This window comes from Puma concolor, chromosome A1, assembly GCF_028749965.1.
Source record: "Puma concolor isolate L17-30 chromosome A1, mPumCon1.1.hap2, whole genome shotgun sequence".
Lineage (NCBI taxonomy): Eukaryota > Metazoa > Chordata > Mammalia > Carnivora > Felidae > Puma > Puma concolor.
This window is the reverse complement of record NC_141667.1, coordinates 51,857,739-51,871,998: the sequence shown is the minus strand read 5'-3', so window position 1 is coordinate 51,871,998 and position 14,260 is coordinate 51,857,739. Positions and strand designations below refer to the sequence as shown.

At 47.3% G+C, this 14,260-nt stretch overlaps 1 protein-coding gene across 1 annotated transcript in view; it reads right to left on the bottom strand.

Annotated features, from left to right (window-relative positions):
- Positions 1-2,511: 2,511 nt before the first annotated feature.
- The window catches only part of ADRA1B (adrenoceptor alpha 1B), a 52,579-nt gene continuing 40,830 nt past the window's right edge, over positions 2,512-14,260 (bottom strand). The window contains exon 2 of the mRNA XM_025923803.2: positions 2,512-3,152. Coding sequence (XP_025779588.2) covers positions 2,545-3,152 — 608 coding nt within the window. The 3' untranslated portion in view covers positions 2,512-2,544. The remainder of the gene's footprint in view (positions 3,153-14,260) is intronic.

Genomic DNA, 14,260 nt, shown 5'->3' with positions numbered 1-14,260 from the left:
GATGGGGAAACAGACCAAAAGAGGCAGGGTGAATTGCTCAAGGTCACACAGAGTCAAGAGCTGAACCTAGGTCCTACTGACTTCGAGTCCCACTCGCTTGCGCTAGACCAGTGATTCCCAAGCCTCATTCTGTGGAGCCTTGGAGTGCTTGGTGCAGGCCAGAGGGAGGGGCTCAGGAGGAGGGCACTCAAGGGGCTGAGGTTCTGCTGTCCCTTTCCTTCTTCACTCTGGGCCTCAGTTATGTCAGGATTCTGTGTAAAGCCTGTTTGGAAGATCTGTGTTGCTAACAAAATGTTTTCAGAGGACTGCTCCAAACTGTTTCTTCTTCCCTGGAAATTGGGTCCAGGCTCTTCTTTTTCTAGGACTCTTTTATCGGTATTGAGACAAGAAAAAATCTGCTGTCTGTTAGAGGACGTACTCAACCCCAACATGGCAACACAAGGGAGTATAAAAGGTATGGACACAGAGGCAGCAGATTGGGGTCCTGGTCCTAGTTTAGTGTCACATAGTCAAGTTATTTACCTCAGTATCCCTATCTGTAAAGATGAGGGATTAGCCTACAGAATTCTAAACTCCAATTTTGCTCAAATAACCTGTGGATCTAGGGCATCATGCTTGGTTCATGGGATCTTAAACAGGGATGAGTCACTTGAAACTGTGTAAAAATATTATATATCTATATTTATAGATAATTTTTTTTATGGAAGGAGAATGTACAGCTTTCTCCTTGAGACTGTACAGAGTCTCAAAGGGGTCTCTGACACAGAATACCTAGCCTCTCAGGACTCTTTCTTTCTTTCTTTCTTTCTTTCTTTCGTGTCAGAATTAGTGGGAGATATTTCTCCTTTTGCGGGGGTTTAAGTTGTAACAATGGTGTGAGAAAGCTATTTTCAGAAACAGGGAGAGATAAGCAGAGCTAAAAGTTGAAAGCTAAATAAAAGCATCAGAACCTGTGAACAAGTTGACAATCTTGTTTAAACTCCTGGATGCAGCCATGCCTGATACCCCTACACTTTTCAGTTACATGAACTACCGCTTGCTCCTTTTTCACTAAGCCTTTTCTGTTTCAATCGCCTATAGAAGAAATGATTGATGTGCTAACATTGTTGGAGAAGGCTCCTGCCATTTGAAAAAATATGAAGTTCAGCATAGAGAAAACAAAGTGGGAAAAGAAAGGACTCAGGCAGGTGTGTTCCTGTCATGCTTTTTTTGAATTTCAGGGAAGAAAATGCTCTCTGTTTTGTTCCCTATCCTTTATTTATTGTTGTTGTTGTTAGCAAACTGGAGGCTTTCAGAGGCAGGAAAGATGTTAAAAATCAATCCCATCACTACAGAGATGGGAAACCGAGATCCAGAAAGGCAATGTGACTTTCTCCAGGTCATACAGTAAATCAGTAGAATGGCTAGAACGGAGGTTACCGGCTCCCAGGCTCCCACCTCTCTGTGTGACTTTCCTCAGTGCTTCTTTCTCAGGCAGGCTCCCCAGCAGAGCTTATGAGGGTTCTTGTGCTCATGTGTGTTGCTTGGTCACATAGATCCATATCTTATCCAGAAAATTCTTCAGTCTGGGTTTCTTTACCGGTTCCATGGACACAGGTAAACAATGGAGTGTTTGGCCTAAGAGGGATGTGGGGAGAAGGTGAAAGGAACCAGCCCTTTTCTCTGCCTGGGGTCCCATTCCCTCTCAAGTGACAGGCCCACCAACTGTCCTGGCCACAGAGTCCCGGCTAAGATTGGGGTCCCTGGGACCAGGCTAGATCTTGCCCAGTGTTGCCCACAGCAGGAGGATTAGATACCGCTAAGGGTCAAAAACAGGCAAGCAGGATTTATGGGACAAATCCGCGGGCTCACTTTCAGCCACAGGGTCAGATCTGTTTAGCCCTGGAGGGCGGTAATGGCAAAGGCCGCACCGGGGCCGAGGGGCTCCAGAACAACTATTGTCCACAGGACCGGTGGGACTGACGGGGACAAACCTGAAGGGGAAGGAAGAGGAGACTCCAGATCCTGCCTACCGCCCGGATCACAAACTACTCAAAGGCGCACAGGAGAAATGACCTTTAATGTCCGATTTGTTTGCAACCCCGCCCAAGTGCCATCATTCTGTGAAGTACAAGGAGGGGCTTGAGAGGTACGAAGTCACGGAGACAAACGACGCCCCCGCTGCCTCCCGGGCGCACACTCGCTCTGCCCCCGCAGACGGGCGGCCCCACGCACGCACACATGCAGACCACACGGACACCGCACAGACACACGCACGTGTACCCACGATTAAATACATGTACAGAGGGACTCGTTTGGATATATACAGAGAGAGAGACGGAAATCCCGGCCGGCGTCGGGTCCCCCAGGCTCTCAGCATGCTCGGCCCAGCTCTCCGCGCTGTACCTGGCACCCATGCCCCTGCCAGAAAAGCAGCTGCCCCTCTCCCCGCCCCCCTCCCCCCGGTTCCCCCGGGGCCCGCGCCTCCGGGCGCCGACGCCCCTCCCCCCCTCCGCCCGCCCTCCCCCCACGATGGTTTCCTCCCCACCAACCCCCCCGGGGGCTCTAGAACTGCCCGGGCGCCAGGGGCATGTTGGTTTTGAAGCCCGGCTGCCCGTTAGCCACGTCGGTCGCCGCCTCGCAGCCGCCGTTGCTGGCGCCGCCGTCGGTCCCGGGGCTCTCGGGCTCCGACAGGAGCTTGAAGGTGAAGAGCGGGCCCGAATCGTGGCGGCCGCGGCGGCCGGGGGGCTCGGGCGCCGGCAGGCTCAGGAGCGCGCCGGGCGCCTTCCACTCGGGGAAGGCGCACAGCTCGACGGGCGGCGGCGCGCCGCGGCCCAGGTAGCCGGGGCTCGGCGAGGCCGAGGGCAGGGTCCGCTGGCTGCCGCTCAGGCAGCTGCCGCTGTCGTCCAGCGAGTCCTTGCGCGACTGCGAGCGCTCCAGCGAGCCGCCGCGCGTCCACGGCCGGTAGGTGTAGGCGCAGCCGCCCAGGCGACGGCGGCGGCGGCGGCGGCGGCGGCCGCGGCACTGGCACCCGAGGATGCGCACGAAGGCGCGCTTGAACTCCTTGCTGGAGCACGGGTAGATGATGGGGTTGAGGCAGCTGTTGAAGTAGCCCAGCCAGAACACCACCTTGAACACGGCGTCGGGGGGCTTCAGGGTGGAGAACAGGGAGCCTGCAGGGGAAGGGGTGGGGTGGGCACGGGCAGAAAGACAGACAGCAGTTTGTGAGTAGTCAGGTCCTCTCCTCCGAGGGCTCCGCCTAAACGCGGCGCCCGGGAAGCGCTCCCGCTGCCAGGGCTTTGCCCAGGCCACCTTTCGCTACCTGGAGCGCTCGCCTCTCCCTTCTCCAAGTGAGCGAATCCGACATTCTTTTTGGGGGTTGGTTGAGCTAACCAGCACCGAAACTCCCTAAAATCTTTCCTGGTTTAGCTGACCAGCACCCAACCTCCCATTTCTCTAGATATCCCAGGGCAGCGCTTACCACTTTGTATTCCAGGGATAATAATCACCACACGCAACTGCACAGCTCTTGGGGTATTGTGCTCGGCGCTTTAACTATATTGTTTTGCCCTACAAGAAGCATTGAAGCTGACGCCGATTGATTTCCATGGCAAATACGAGAGGTGTTAAAGACCTAAATGTGAAAGGTAAAACTTCAAAAGACAAAGTAAAGGAACGATCTTTTTGATCTAGGGCTGAAAGGAAAATGACTTAACACTTCAGAAAGATGAACTGCAAGGCAAGGGTGGGAGAAGGTATTTATAATGTCTAAGACAGTCAAGCCATCTCGGTATTTAGAATATATAAGGAACTCCTGCAAACCAACAGGAAAAAGAGCATTCCCAGTAGAAATGTGGGCTAAGCAAGTGAACAGGCAATTTACAAAGCGGGGAAACCTGAGGGCTAACGTATGCCAGGGTACTCAAAATATTAGGGAGTAGGATGAATAGTAATGAAAACCACAAAGAGATATAAGGTATCTGTTAGGGTGGCAAAAATCAGGGAACTAGAGAGTGCCAAGTGTGGGCAGGGGTGTGGGGACATGGGGAGCCTTCTGCCTGGCTGGTGGGGAGCACAGGCTGTGAAGCTATACTGGAGAAGATTCTGGCACCACTTGGTCTCATCAAGTATATACACATACCTCTTAACCTGGCAGTTCTGCTGCAAGGTATAGATCTCAAAGACTTTTCACACAGGTCCACAAGGGGACACCTATAAGAATGCTGAGAGCAGTGTTGCTTATGGTGATAGACAGCTGGAGAGAACATAGGTGTTCCTCACTGAGAATTATGGAAAGGTAGCCTGGGGTAGAAGCCCAGCACAGAGATTATGCAGCAGGTAGATAAGGCCCTAAAAATGGCATGTCCATATAGCAATGTGCAAAGGCTTAAAAACATCGCTCTTTAGGAACAAAGTAGGAAACAGAATTGAGATTTACAGCATAATACTATTTAAGTAACACACCAAACCACCACACGCATTTTGCAAAAACACTTTCAAAAAATGTCAAACACAAAATGGTTGCCTAAGGGGGTAGGCAGAGGGAAATGGGAATAAAAGGAAATAAATCAATGAAATAAGAGAGGCCTTACAATGAGGTGCTATGATGGAGAAACATGATTAACTCATCCCTCGAATTTGAGGTCCAAAAACATTTTACGGCATATTAAGTTAAAAACAATTTCCATTTTAAATGCAAGGCAGCTAAGACTTGGAGAGGGTAAATGACTTGCCCCAGGTTACACAGCATGTTACACAGTATAGTTGGGATTCAAACTAAGTCTGTTTGAGTACAAAATATGTTTTTTTAAAGGTGATTAATAATACCCTTGGTGGAAAAATGAGAAAATACAAAAAGAAAAAAGAAAAAAAGAAAGAATATTGTAAAAGCACACATAACCCTGCAATGCAGAGAAATTACATTTGGTGCACATACCTTCAGATTTTTTTCTCTGTTGTATATGTATCTTTAAATGTTTTCATATATGCAATTATACTTTACAGGACATTTTGTTATTTCAAACTATGTTCCCTAACCCTGCCACTAAGTTGGTGGTACAGTGACTTTCATATTCCTGTCCTATCTCCTCTGTTTAAACTGTGAGCTTCCCAAGGGCCTGGTCTTCTGGATCAACTTTGATTCCATTTGGCGAATGAAGAGCACACACTCCTAGAATATCTGAATGGGGGTGGGGCGTGTCTTAGCAATCACAAATCCAAGCTCCTCTTTTGCAGATGGAAACACTGAGTCCCAGAGAGTGGCCGAAAGTGCCAAGGGGCAGTGGCATAGAAGCCACAGGATAGAAATCCTTTGATTTTGGGCTACACTTGAGCTTCCCCCTTGTAGCACTTCTCCTTTTTGATTCTTTGAGGTTTGCCTATTGTTATAGGGAGCCTCCTAGTTTTCTGCTTAGCAAGCCAAGGATGGTAGTGGTGGTGGGCAAGGGTGGGGAGATGGCTGGGCTCCTGGTGCAGGGCTAAGCCAGGCAAAGGTTTACATTTAGAAAGAGGGTTATCTGTATCCAGGTGTAAGTACTCTATTTTTTAAAGTTTATTTGTTTATTTTGAGAGAGACAGAGATAGCACGAGGGGCAGAGAGGGAGAGAGAATCCCAAGGAGGCTCCACACTGTCAGTGCAGAGCCCGATGAGGGGCTTGAACTCCCGAAACCATGAGATTATGACCTGAGCAGAAATCAAGAGTCAGATGCTTAACTGGCTGAGCTACCCAGGTGCCCCTAAAAAGTTTATTTATTTATTTTTAGAGAGAGAGAGAGACAAAGAGAGAGCGGGGGGGGGGGGGGGGAGAGGGAGAGAGAGAGAGAGAGAGAGAGAGGCAATCCCAGTCTCTGCACTGTCAGCACAGAGGCTGACTTGGTCCTCAATCCATGAGATTGTTATCTGAGCCCCGAAATCAAGAGTCCGGATGCTCAACCGACTAATCTACCCAGCTGTCTTTGATGTAAGTGCTAATTATATGTACAAGGTACACTGATTCTTCTTTTTTTAAAAGTTTATTTATTGATGTAATCTCCATACCCAACGTGGGCTCAAACTCATGACCCTGAGATCAAGAGCCGCGTGCTCTACTGACTGAGCCAGCCAGGCACCCCACTACACTGATTCTTTTCCCAACTCAGGGGGAAATGTGGGAGTGGGCTACATTCTGCGTTCGCTTCAGATGAGGCAGAAGAGGGCGCCACCTCGTGATCTGATATGTGACAAGGCCAGCACCATTAGATTTTCACCCCACCATCCCACATACTCCTTTGGACTAAGACACTGTATGGAAGACCCCAGCTGAAATCCAAATACATGGCGTGTGAACAGCTAGTATCCATCATGGAATGAGCTGTCTCTGTCCCCGGGGAAGGCCTTGTTTCTGTCACTGAGTCTGAAGGGGATAGGCACTGGTCTTGACAACGTGGGAAACTGGAGAATAGATTTTGGAGAGAGGGAGACCTAGAAAAGCTTGGAAGCCTTGCGCATTACCCTAGAGGATAAATGCTGATGAGCGTGTGTACGTGTAGGCATGTGGTCTTTTTTTTTTAAATATGAAATTTATTGTCAAATTGGTTTCCATACAACACCCAGTGCTCATCCCAAAAGGTGCCTTCCTCAATACCCATCACCCACCCTCCCCTCCCTCCCACCCCCCATCAACCCTCAGTTTGTTCTCAGTTTTTAAGAGTCTCTTATGTTTTGGCTTCCTCCCTCTCTAACCTTTTTTTTTTTTCTTCCCCTCCCTGCCATGGTCTTCTGTTAAGTTTCTCAGGATCCACATAGGAGTGAAAACATATGGTATCTGTTTTTTCCCTGTATGACTTATTTCACTTAGCATAACACTCTCCACTTCCATCCACGTTGCTACAAAAGGCCATATTTCATTCTTTCTCATTGCCACGTAGTACTCCATTGTGTATATAAACCACAATTTCTTTATCTATTCATCAGTTGATGGACATTTAGGCTCTTTCCATAGTTTGGCTATTGTTGAAAGTGCTGCTATAAACATTGGGGTACAAGTGCCCCTATGCATCAGCATTCCTGTATCCGTTGGGTAAATTCCTAGCAGTGCTATTACTGGGTCATAGGGTAGATGTATTTTTAATCTTTTGAGGAACCTCCACACTGTTTTCCAGAGCGGCTGCAGCAGTTTGCATTCCCACCAACAGTGCAAGAGGGTTCCTGTTTCTCCACATCCTCGCCAGCATCTATAATCTCCTGATTTGTTCATTTTAGCCACTCTGACTGGCATGAGGTGATATCTGAGTGTGGTTTTGATTTGTATTTCCCTGATGAGGAGTGACGTTGAGCATCTTTTCATGTAGGCACGCGGTCTTAATGAGGACATTTAGGGCCCGGGATAGAGGCTGCGGACGCATAGACAGTTGTGGCAAAGGTAAGGATGATGAAGAGCTGGAGAGAACGCGTGCTGAAAACATACTCATAGCTTTGCTTGCGAGCCCCATTGAAGATGATAGTAAAACAGGCAATAAATGGCTTAATGGGGACACATCCTTAGGGACTGGCTGTTTTAAAGGATATGCGGAACAACAGTAAGGCTAATGGCTAATATTCCTCAGACCCACTGTTTGCATTGTGTGTGTGCTCTGTATAGGCCTTGCGCTAAACTCTTTATACCATTAGCCCATTTAATTATCACAATAATCCCTTGATGAAGGTACTATTGTTGGTCCTATTTTATACATCAGGACATCAACATATGATAGTGCCTGCTATTTACATGTGTATACACCTTTCATTTGTTTGTTCATTCACTCATTCCACAAATACTGAGCTCCTGCTGATGTTGGCATGAGGCCAAGGTGAGGGGGCTACAGAGATGAATTGGGGTGTGGTCTCTGCCCCATGGCAGCCCACAGGCATGTGGGAAGAGAGATGTGTTAACAGGTCATTGCAACACAACACACATGGCATTATGATAGAGGCATAAATGTCACTCTGTCCCCCTACACCCAAGTGGCATTTCTGTCTGGTGCTTCTTTACCTCCATCGTATTGGAAGCCTTGTATCAAGGACAATGATGGGCTGGATCTCTGCCTTTATTTTCTTACAAAGTACTCTTCAAGGACTATGGCTCTGAGAAGTGTTCAGCCAAAAGTAAGGGGATGCTGCTGACTTTTTTCACTGCATTTATTTACAGCCACATTGTGAGTTTGGACTCCCTGAACCACTTGTTCCTCTGAGAAGAAGATCATTCTTTGCCTTCCATTCTTTGGCTGCCTTTCATAACCCTTCTGCTGATTTAGGCAGTGTGATTCTGTGGGTTGAGCACAGGGCTTGGGATCACACAGACCTGGTTTTGAACCCCTTTTTTTGTGTGTACTGGCTGTTTGACATTAGAAAAGTTAATTGGCCCTCTTAGACTCAATATTCTCATCCATAAATTGGGGACAGTATCTGTTCCATATTCTGAATACATGAAAATATCCCTGTAAAATACTAGACATAGGGTCTGGCACCTTGAAAATAATACATAGTGGTCATTTTCCAAAAATACTTTATATCCTGGCACAGGCATGAGCCTCCTCCAAGAACTCTTCCCTGATGAACCTCACCCAACTCAGATTGACTTCTTTATTCTGTACCCCACAGAAGGTATACAATCACATCTTATTCTGTTATGGTTTGCCTGTTAATGTTGTTAAGCCATTCCAGGGCTGACTGAGTCCTCACCCACACCCAGACTTTAAATTCCTTCTGCCAAGGGGCACCCGAGTGGCTCAATAGGCTAAGCATTTGACTCTTGATTTCAGCTCAGGTCATGATCTCAGGGTTTGTAAGATCGAGCTCCGCACTGGGCCCCAGGCTGATAGCACCAAGCCTGCTTGGATTCTCTCTCTCCTTCTATCTCTGCCCCTCCCTCCCCCGCCCTCTGAAAATAAATAAATAATCTTAAAAAAAATTCCTTCTGGGCAAGAACCACCTCTTCATTTCTTTTCTTTTCCTCTCCAGATTTGTGTATTTTTATTACAAAGAAAAAAAAAAAAAAGAGGGAGCACAGAGGTTTTTTAAGGCAGTGAAACTATTCTGTATGACATTATGATGGTGGATACATGTCATTATACATTTGTCCAAATCCATAGAATGTATAACACCAAGAGTGAACCCTAATGTAAACTATGGACTTTCGGTGAAAATGTTGTGCCACTGTAAGCTCATCCATTGTAACGCATGTACCCTTCTGGTAGGGGATGTTGATAATTGCAGAGCCTGTGCATGTGGGGGGGCAGGAGGTGTATGGGAAATCTCAATACCTTGTTGTCAATTTGGGTGTGAACCTAAAACTGCTCTAAAAATAGTCTATTAGAAAAACCTCACTTACGTAAAATGAAAAAGTGATCCATGCTGATTTTTTAAAAATTACATTACCAAAAAAAAAAAAAAATCCACATATTATAAAGTGAAAATTCTTCTCCATTCAGGTAGAGGGGACCAGAGCTCACAGTTTTATTTTTTATTTTTATCCAATTGTTTTTTTTTTTTTAATGGGAGTTATACACATATCTTTCCCCCAATTTCTTTCTTCACTTAGAAAATATTTAAGACATTTCCCCATGTCGGGACATTATATCCTACCATCTGGATGTATAGTAGCTTAACTTTCTCCAGGCTTAACTCTTTTCTAATGATAGTCAAGTAGTGATTTCCAAGTTTTGTCTGTTACAGACTGTAGTAATGAAAAGCCTCATGCATTTTGCTTTTTCCATGTTTGAGTGTTTCTGTGGGATAAACTCCTACACGAGGAATCACTGACTCAGTGCCACATTTAAGTGCTGAAAGCTAGCCAGATTGCCTTCTGAACTAATTGTACCAACTTACCTTCCTGTTGGCTGTATATGATTGTGATAGTTTCTTTACATCTCTGCAACTCTGGGTTTGGTCAGGTTTTAATCTTTGCTTGTCTGAAAGCTGAATAATGACTTTGCCCTCTTGTTTCCTTTGCATTCTGTTTTATTTTGGCCCCGTGAAGACCGTAGATCGCATGCCCACCCTGAGCAAACCTTCAGTGGCTTCTGACAGAGTCCCTCTCCTTATTAGAATTGGACTCCTTAGAATAGAATCCAGGCTGTCTCCCCAGCAGCCATGTGACCTTGGGCAAGTTTCACACTGTCCCTAAGCCTCAGTTTTCTCATCAGTAAAATGGGGCTAATAATAGTGCCATGCCTCTGGGTTATTTTGAGAACTAAGAAGATAAAACATGTCAAGTCCTTTTTAGCACTCAGGGTACCAGGAACCTGCCACCCAGTCAACTTTGCATTAATGCTAATTAACCAAATAATTCTTATTCCTGTCAATCTCTGATTGGACTGGAAATCTAATTACAGAAAGTTTATGTGTGGGACCAGTGTTTGGTAACTAGATATTTCATTCTGAGTAGGCTGCTTTCCTTTTCTGAACCTCAGTTTCCCTCCTTTTGGGGAGTGGTTTCATTTGGGTTCTCTCCAGCCTTAAAATTCAGAGTCTTCTTGAAGCTGGGGTCGGAAGCCCTGCTCAGACTTGCTGGGATGTGCCCTCTTCTCTGGACTTACCACCGAGGGGCAGTGTGGGTCAAGGACTGGACTGCGGTCTCTCCGATTCCAAGCATATTTCTGCTGCTCCCTCCTCCCCTCCCCCCAGCTGCACAGAAGCTACAGGGCTGAGGGGTCTTGTTTGCTACCCAGGCGGGCCCTGTTACAGCCAAGAAGTTGTAATAGGGAAGGCGCTGAGCCTCCTTGGCTTAAAAAAGGATCAGGACCGGGATATCCAAACAGACCTGGGGGGCCAAAAAAGCCATGAGGAGAGGGAAAGGGAATATCAACAGGAGATGTGGCTTCCTGGAAGCCTGCTCTTTCTGCTTCAGGTCAGGGTGGTGCCAGTCTCTACGACGTGGCCACCAGCTTGTGGGACGTGCCTCCGAGCCTGGCTCCCCTTCTCTTGCTCATGAAATGGTGTGGTGTGCCTTGCCCTGCATCTTACCATCATGATCACGGCCTGACAGGGCCAGGAAACCTTCCTTCGCGGAGGCTCAGAGAGGGTGAGTGACTTGTTCAAGGTCACTCAGCTGGTGACGAGCAGAACGACTGCCAGGACCTGCTCAAGTGTCATTCATTTGATTCAACAAACATTTGTGGAGGCCGTGGAGGTCAGGCGTTAAGGACCGGTGCAGACGTAGGTAGATGTGGGTTCAGGGGCTGACTCTGGCTTCCCAGCTGAGCTCCTTGAGCTCGGCGAGGCCCAGTTTCCTGGAAAACGGGGATGGTGATAGTTCTTTTCTGTGCGGAGGAGATGAACTTAGGCTTGGCAAGTGCCTGGCGTGTTGAGAGTACCCAGTAAGTACAGCTGTTCCGACTGCTTCAAACACAACTGCCATTGCCAATGCCGATGCTGTGGTTCCTGCCAGTACCAGCATGCAAAGATGGGGAGGGTGACGGAGAGGACAGGATCTACGTGCTGATGTGGGACCGCCCACCCTACTGCTCTTTCCAATGCAGGCCCAAGGGTGGGCGCCACGTGGTTCTCGAACATCCGGAAATTGTACACATTGTTCTGGGGGAGGACCCATAGCTGTCATCATGGGCTTGAAGGCGTCAGCAGCCATGAAAAGGTTAAGGCTCACCATCCCAAGTCTAGGGCTCCCAAGCATCAGTTACTCGATTGCCTGGACCACCGGCTGGTTAATGCTTTTCTCTAGATCAACTCACTTTTGGTGTCTCAACTTAAACTTTCTTAGGAAGCTTTTTATCATTATTTTCAAATCTGTTACAAAGAAAATGTCATGGTAGGGGAACAGAAGATGAAAAGAAAATGATATTAGTATCTCTGGGTCGCTCCAGACAGTGGTGGGCCTGAGGCATGCTCTCTTTTTCAAAAAGGGAGGTTGGCGGGGGTTGTGGGGTATTAACTACTTGCTAAACTGAGAGGAATTCCCCTTTGAGGAATCTAAAGGATTGAAGGAACAACTTTCTCATGGGAGAACCCAGCGCCGGGCACATGGTAGGTGCTAACTAAAATTTGCTCCATGATGGACTGAATGAGTATGTGATTCAGAGTTTCCTGGGCCATCTCTAGCTGTTCTGCCAAGCTGTCTTGCACACCAACTCAAATCCATAGTTAATTTGAGCAGCAGTCTAAGAGCCGCCCTGGGAAACCCTGCGGCTCTACTCTAAAGCCTCTTGGTGGCCTCCCACTGAGGCCTTTTAAGCAGATCCAATGGGACAACACTTCTGAACACTTCCACCCAGGTGGGGAGGGTAGGAGCTGGAACCCGAGGGGGAGGGGCAGAGCGGTAAGCAGACGGTGCAGTGGGCCCAGCCACGCTACAAGGGCCACGTAGAGGGGTTGTGAAGTGTAAGGATCAAAAGCTAAGGCTGAGCGGGGTCAGCTCAGGGAGAAGCATTTCTTGCCTGGATGTGGTCCCAGTGGTCCTTAAAGTGCCATTCAACAAAACTGAACAGTGAACACAAGTTCTCAACCCTCTGGGAACCTCCAGTCTTCAAAACCACGGGGTGCGTTTGTTGAAGAGTTATCTACCGTTTGACAAGCTCTTAACTGCGCCAATCGCTGGGTAAATGCTTTGACCTTCCCTTGCCTTCAACCGGCTCTGTTCCGAAGGCAGCTCGGCATGACTGTGCCGGGCGCAGCGCTAGGGGGCGCCATTCTACAGGGTAGTCTGCAGCACTCCCAGGTGACGGTGGCCAACCTGCATGCGCCCCGCCTGGAGGCCGTGATTACTACGCTCAGCTCAGGAGAACGGAAGGTAAATTGCTGGATGTCTCAGAGCTAGTGGGTGATAGAATTAGAATTTGAACCCAGGCTGCCTCTCACAGAAGCTGTCAGTCACCACCAGTACAGCAAATGGGGAAACAAAAGATGCATGTGGATGTGGATAAAGGACTGAAGGCTATACAGGGAAGGAGACCTCAACAGTGTTTACCCTTTGTTGGTAGACTCACGGGTGAATTTTCCCTCTGTGTGTTTTTTGGTGTTTTCCAAAAATTTTCTCCATAAACATGAATTACTTTTGCAATTGGGAAAAAGCCAGTGAATATTATTTTAAAAATAAGAAGTAAACCAAAAGACACTGTGTTTATTGGGTCCTTATTACGTGTCAGCCAACTTTGCTTGCTCTATTTCATTTAATTCCTGTAATAGCCTATGAGCAAAGTGGGATTATCCCTACTTTGCAGATGAAGAACTGGAGGTCCAGGTGGAGGAGGCACTTGCCCAAGGCCCCCCCACAGGTAATAGGAAGAAAGGAGTATGAAATGACATCTTTTGTTGTTGAGCCCAGCAGCCTCCTCTGTTAGTTCCTGGTATACCTGTGGATGCCCTGCCCTTATTCCCTTACTGCAGAGCAGAAAAGGGGCCCTTTTAATTTTGTATGTATTCCTACATCCGTAGGCATCATTAAACAGTGGTTGGAGGAATGACCAACCGGCAGCCTCGGAGACTGCCCCAGGGCATGGGGACATAATGTAGCATGTATCGGGTCTACCAGGGGCCAGGTGGCTTGTAACATCCCCCAGGGCACTGACATTCTGAAACTTGAGGATTAGAGGTTTGATTTGACTTATTTCACAGTGAGCATCAGACAAGCGGATGACCTCAGGGGAGCCAGTGGGTGGTAAAACCATTTTGATCAGCTTGTAAATAGAGTGGAACTCCTTTTCAACATGGCTCTTTTTAGGAGCTTTTAGCTGCACCTATGGCCAAGCTGCGTCTCCCCAGCTGAAACAGTTTGGCTCAATAAAAACTTGAAACATTTGAAATAGTTGCTAATTCTTTCAGCACCAATTTTATAAAGGAGGTTTCCTTGGATGTGGAAATTCCCTATGAGGTTTTTCCATTTTCACTGGACACTTAACCCTGGAATGAGTTCATGAAATTGTCCAACAAAAACGATATCTTCGGGGCCACTAGACATGTTAAGTTTTAAAGCAAATGATGAGAACAATGATAGTCACCAGAGCCCCCATTTACAGTAACCTAAGAACCAGTTATTAGGTACTATGTTTACAAACACTTGGTGCAATCCTCCAGCGGCCCTGCTGTTACCGTATCTCATTTATTTTACAGATGAAGCAACTGAGGTTTAAGAGATTAACAAAATCATGTGTCTGGTAATGATTAAAATCCAACTTTGAAGTCTGGGTTCTTACTCAAATTGTTTAATAATAATAAAAAAAAGAAGCTTCTATTCAGTTCCTTAAGCACCAGGCAATTTCTCCCTCAACTGGGAACAATCTCTCTCTTTGCCGATTTGTCAAAGCACTTTCC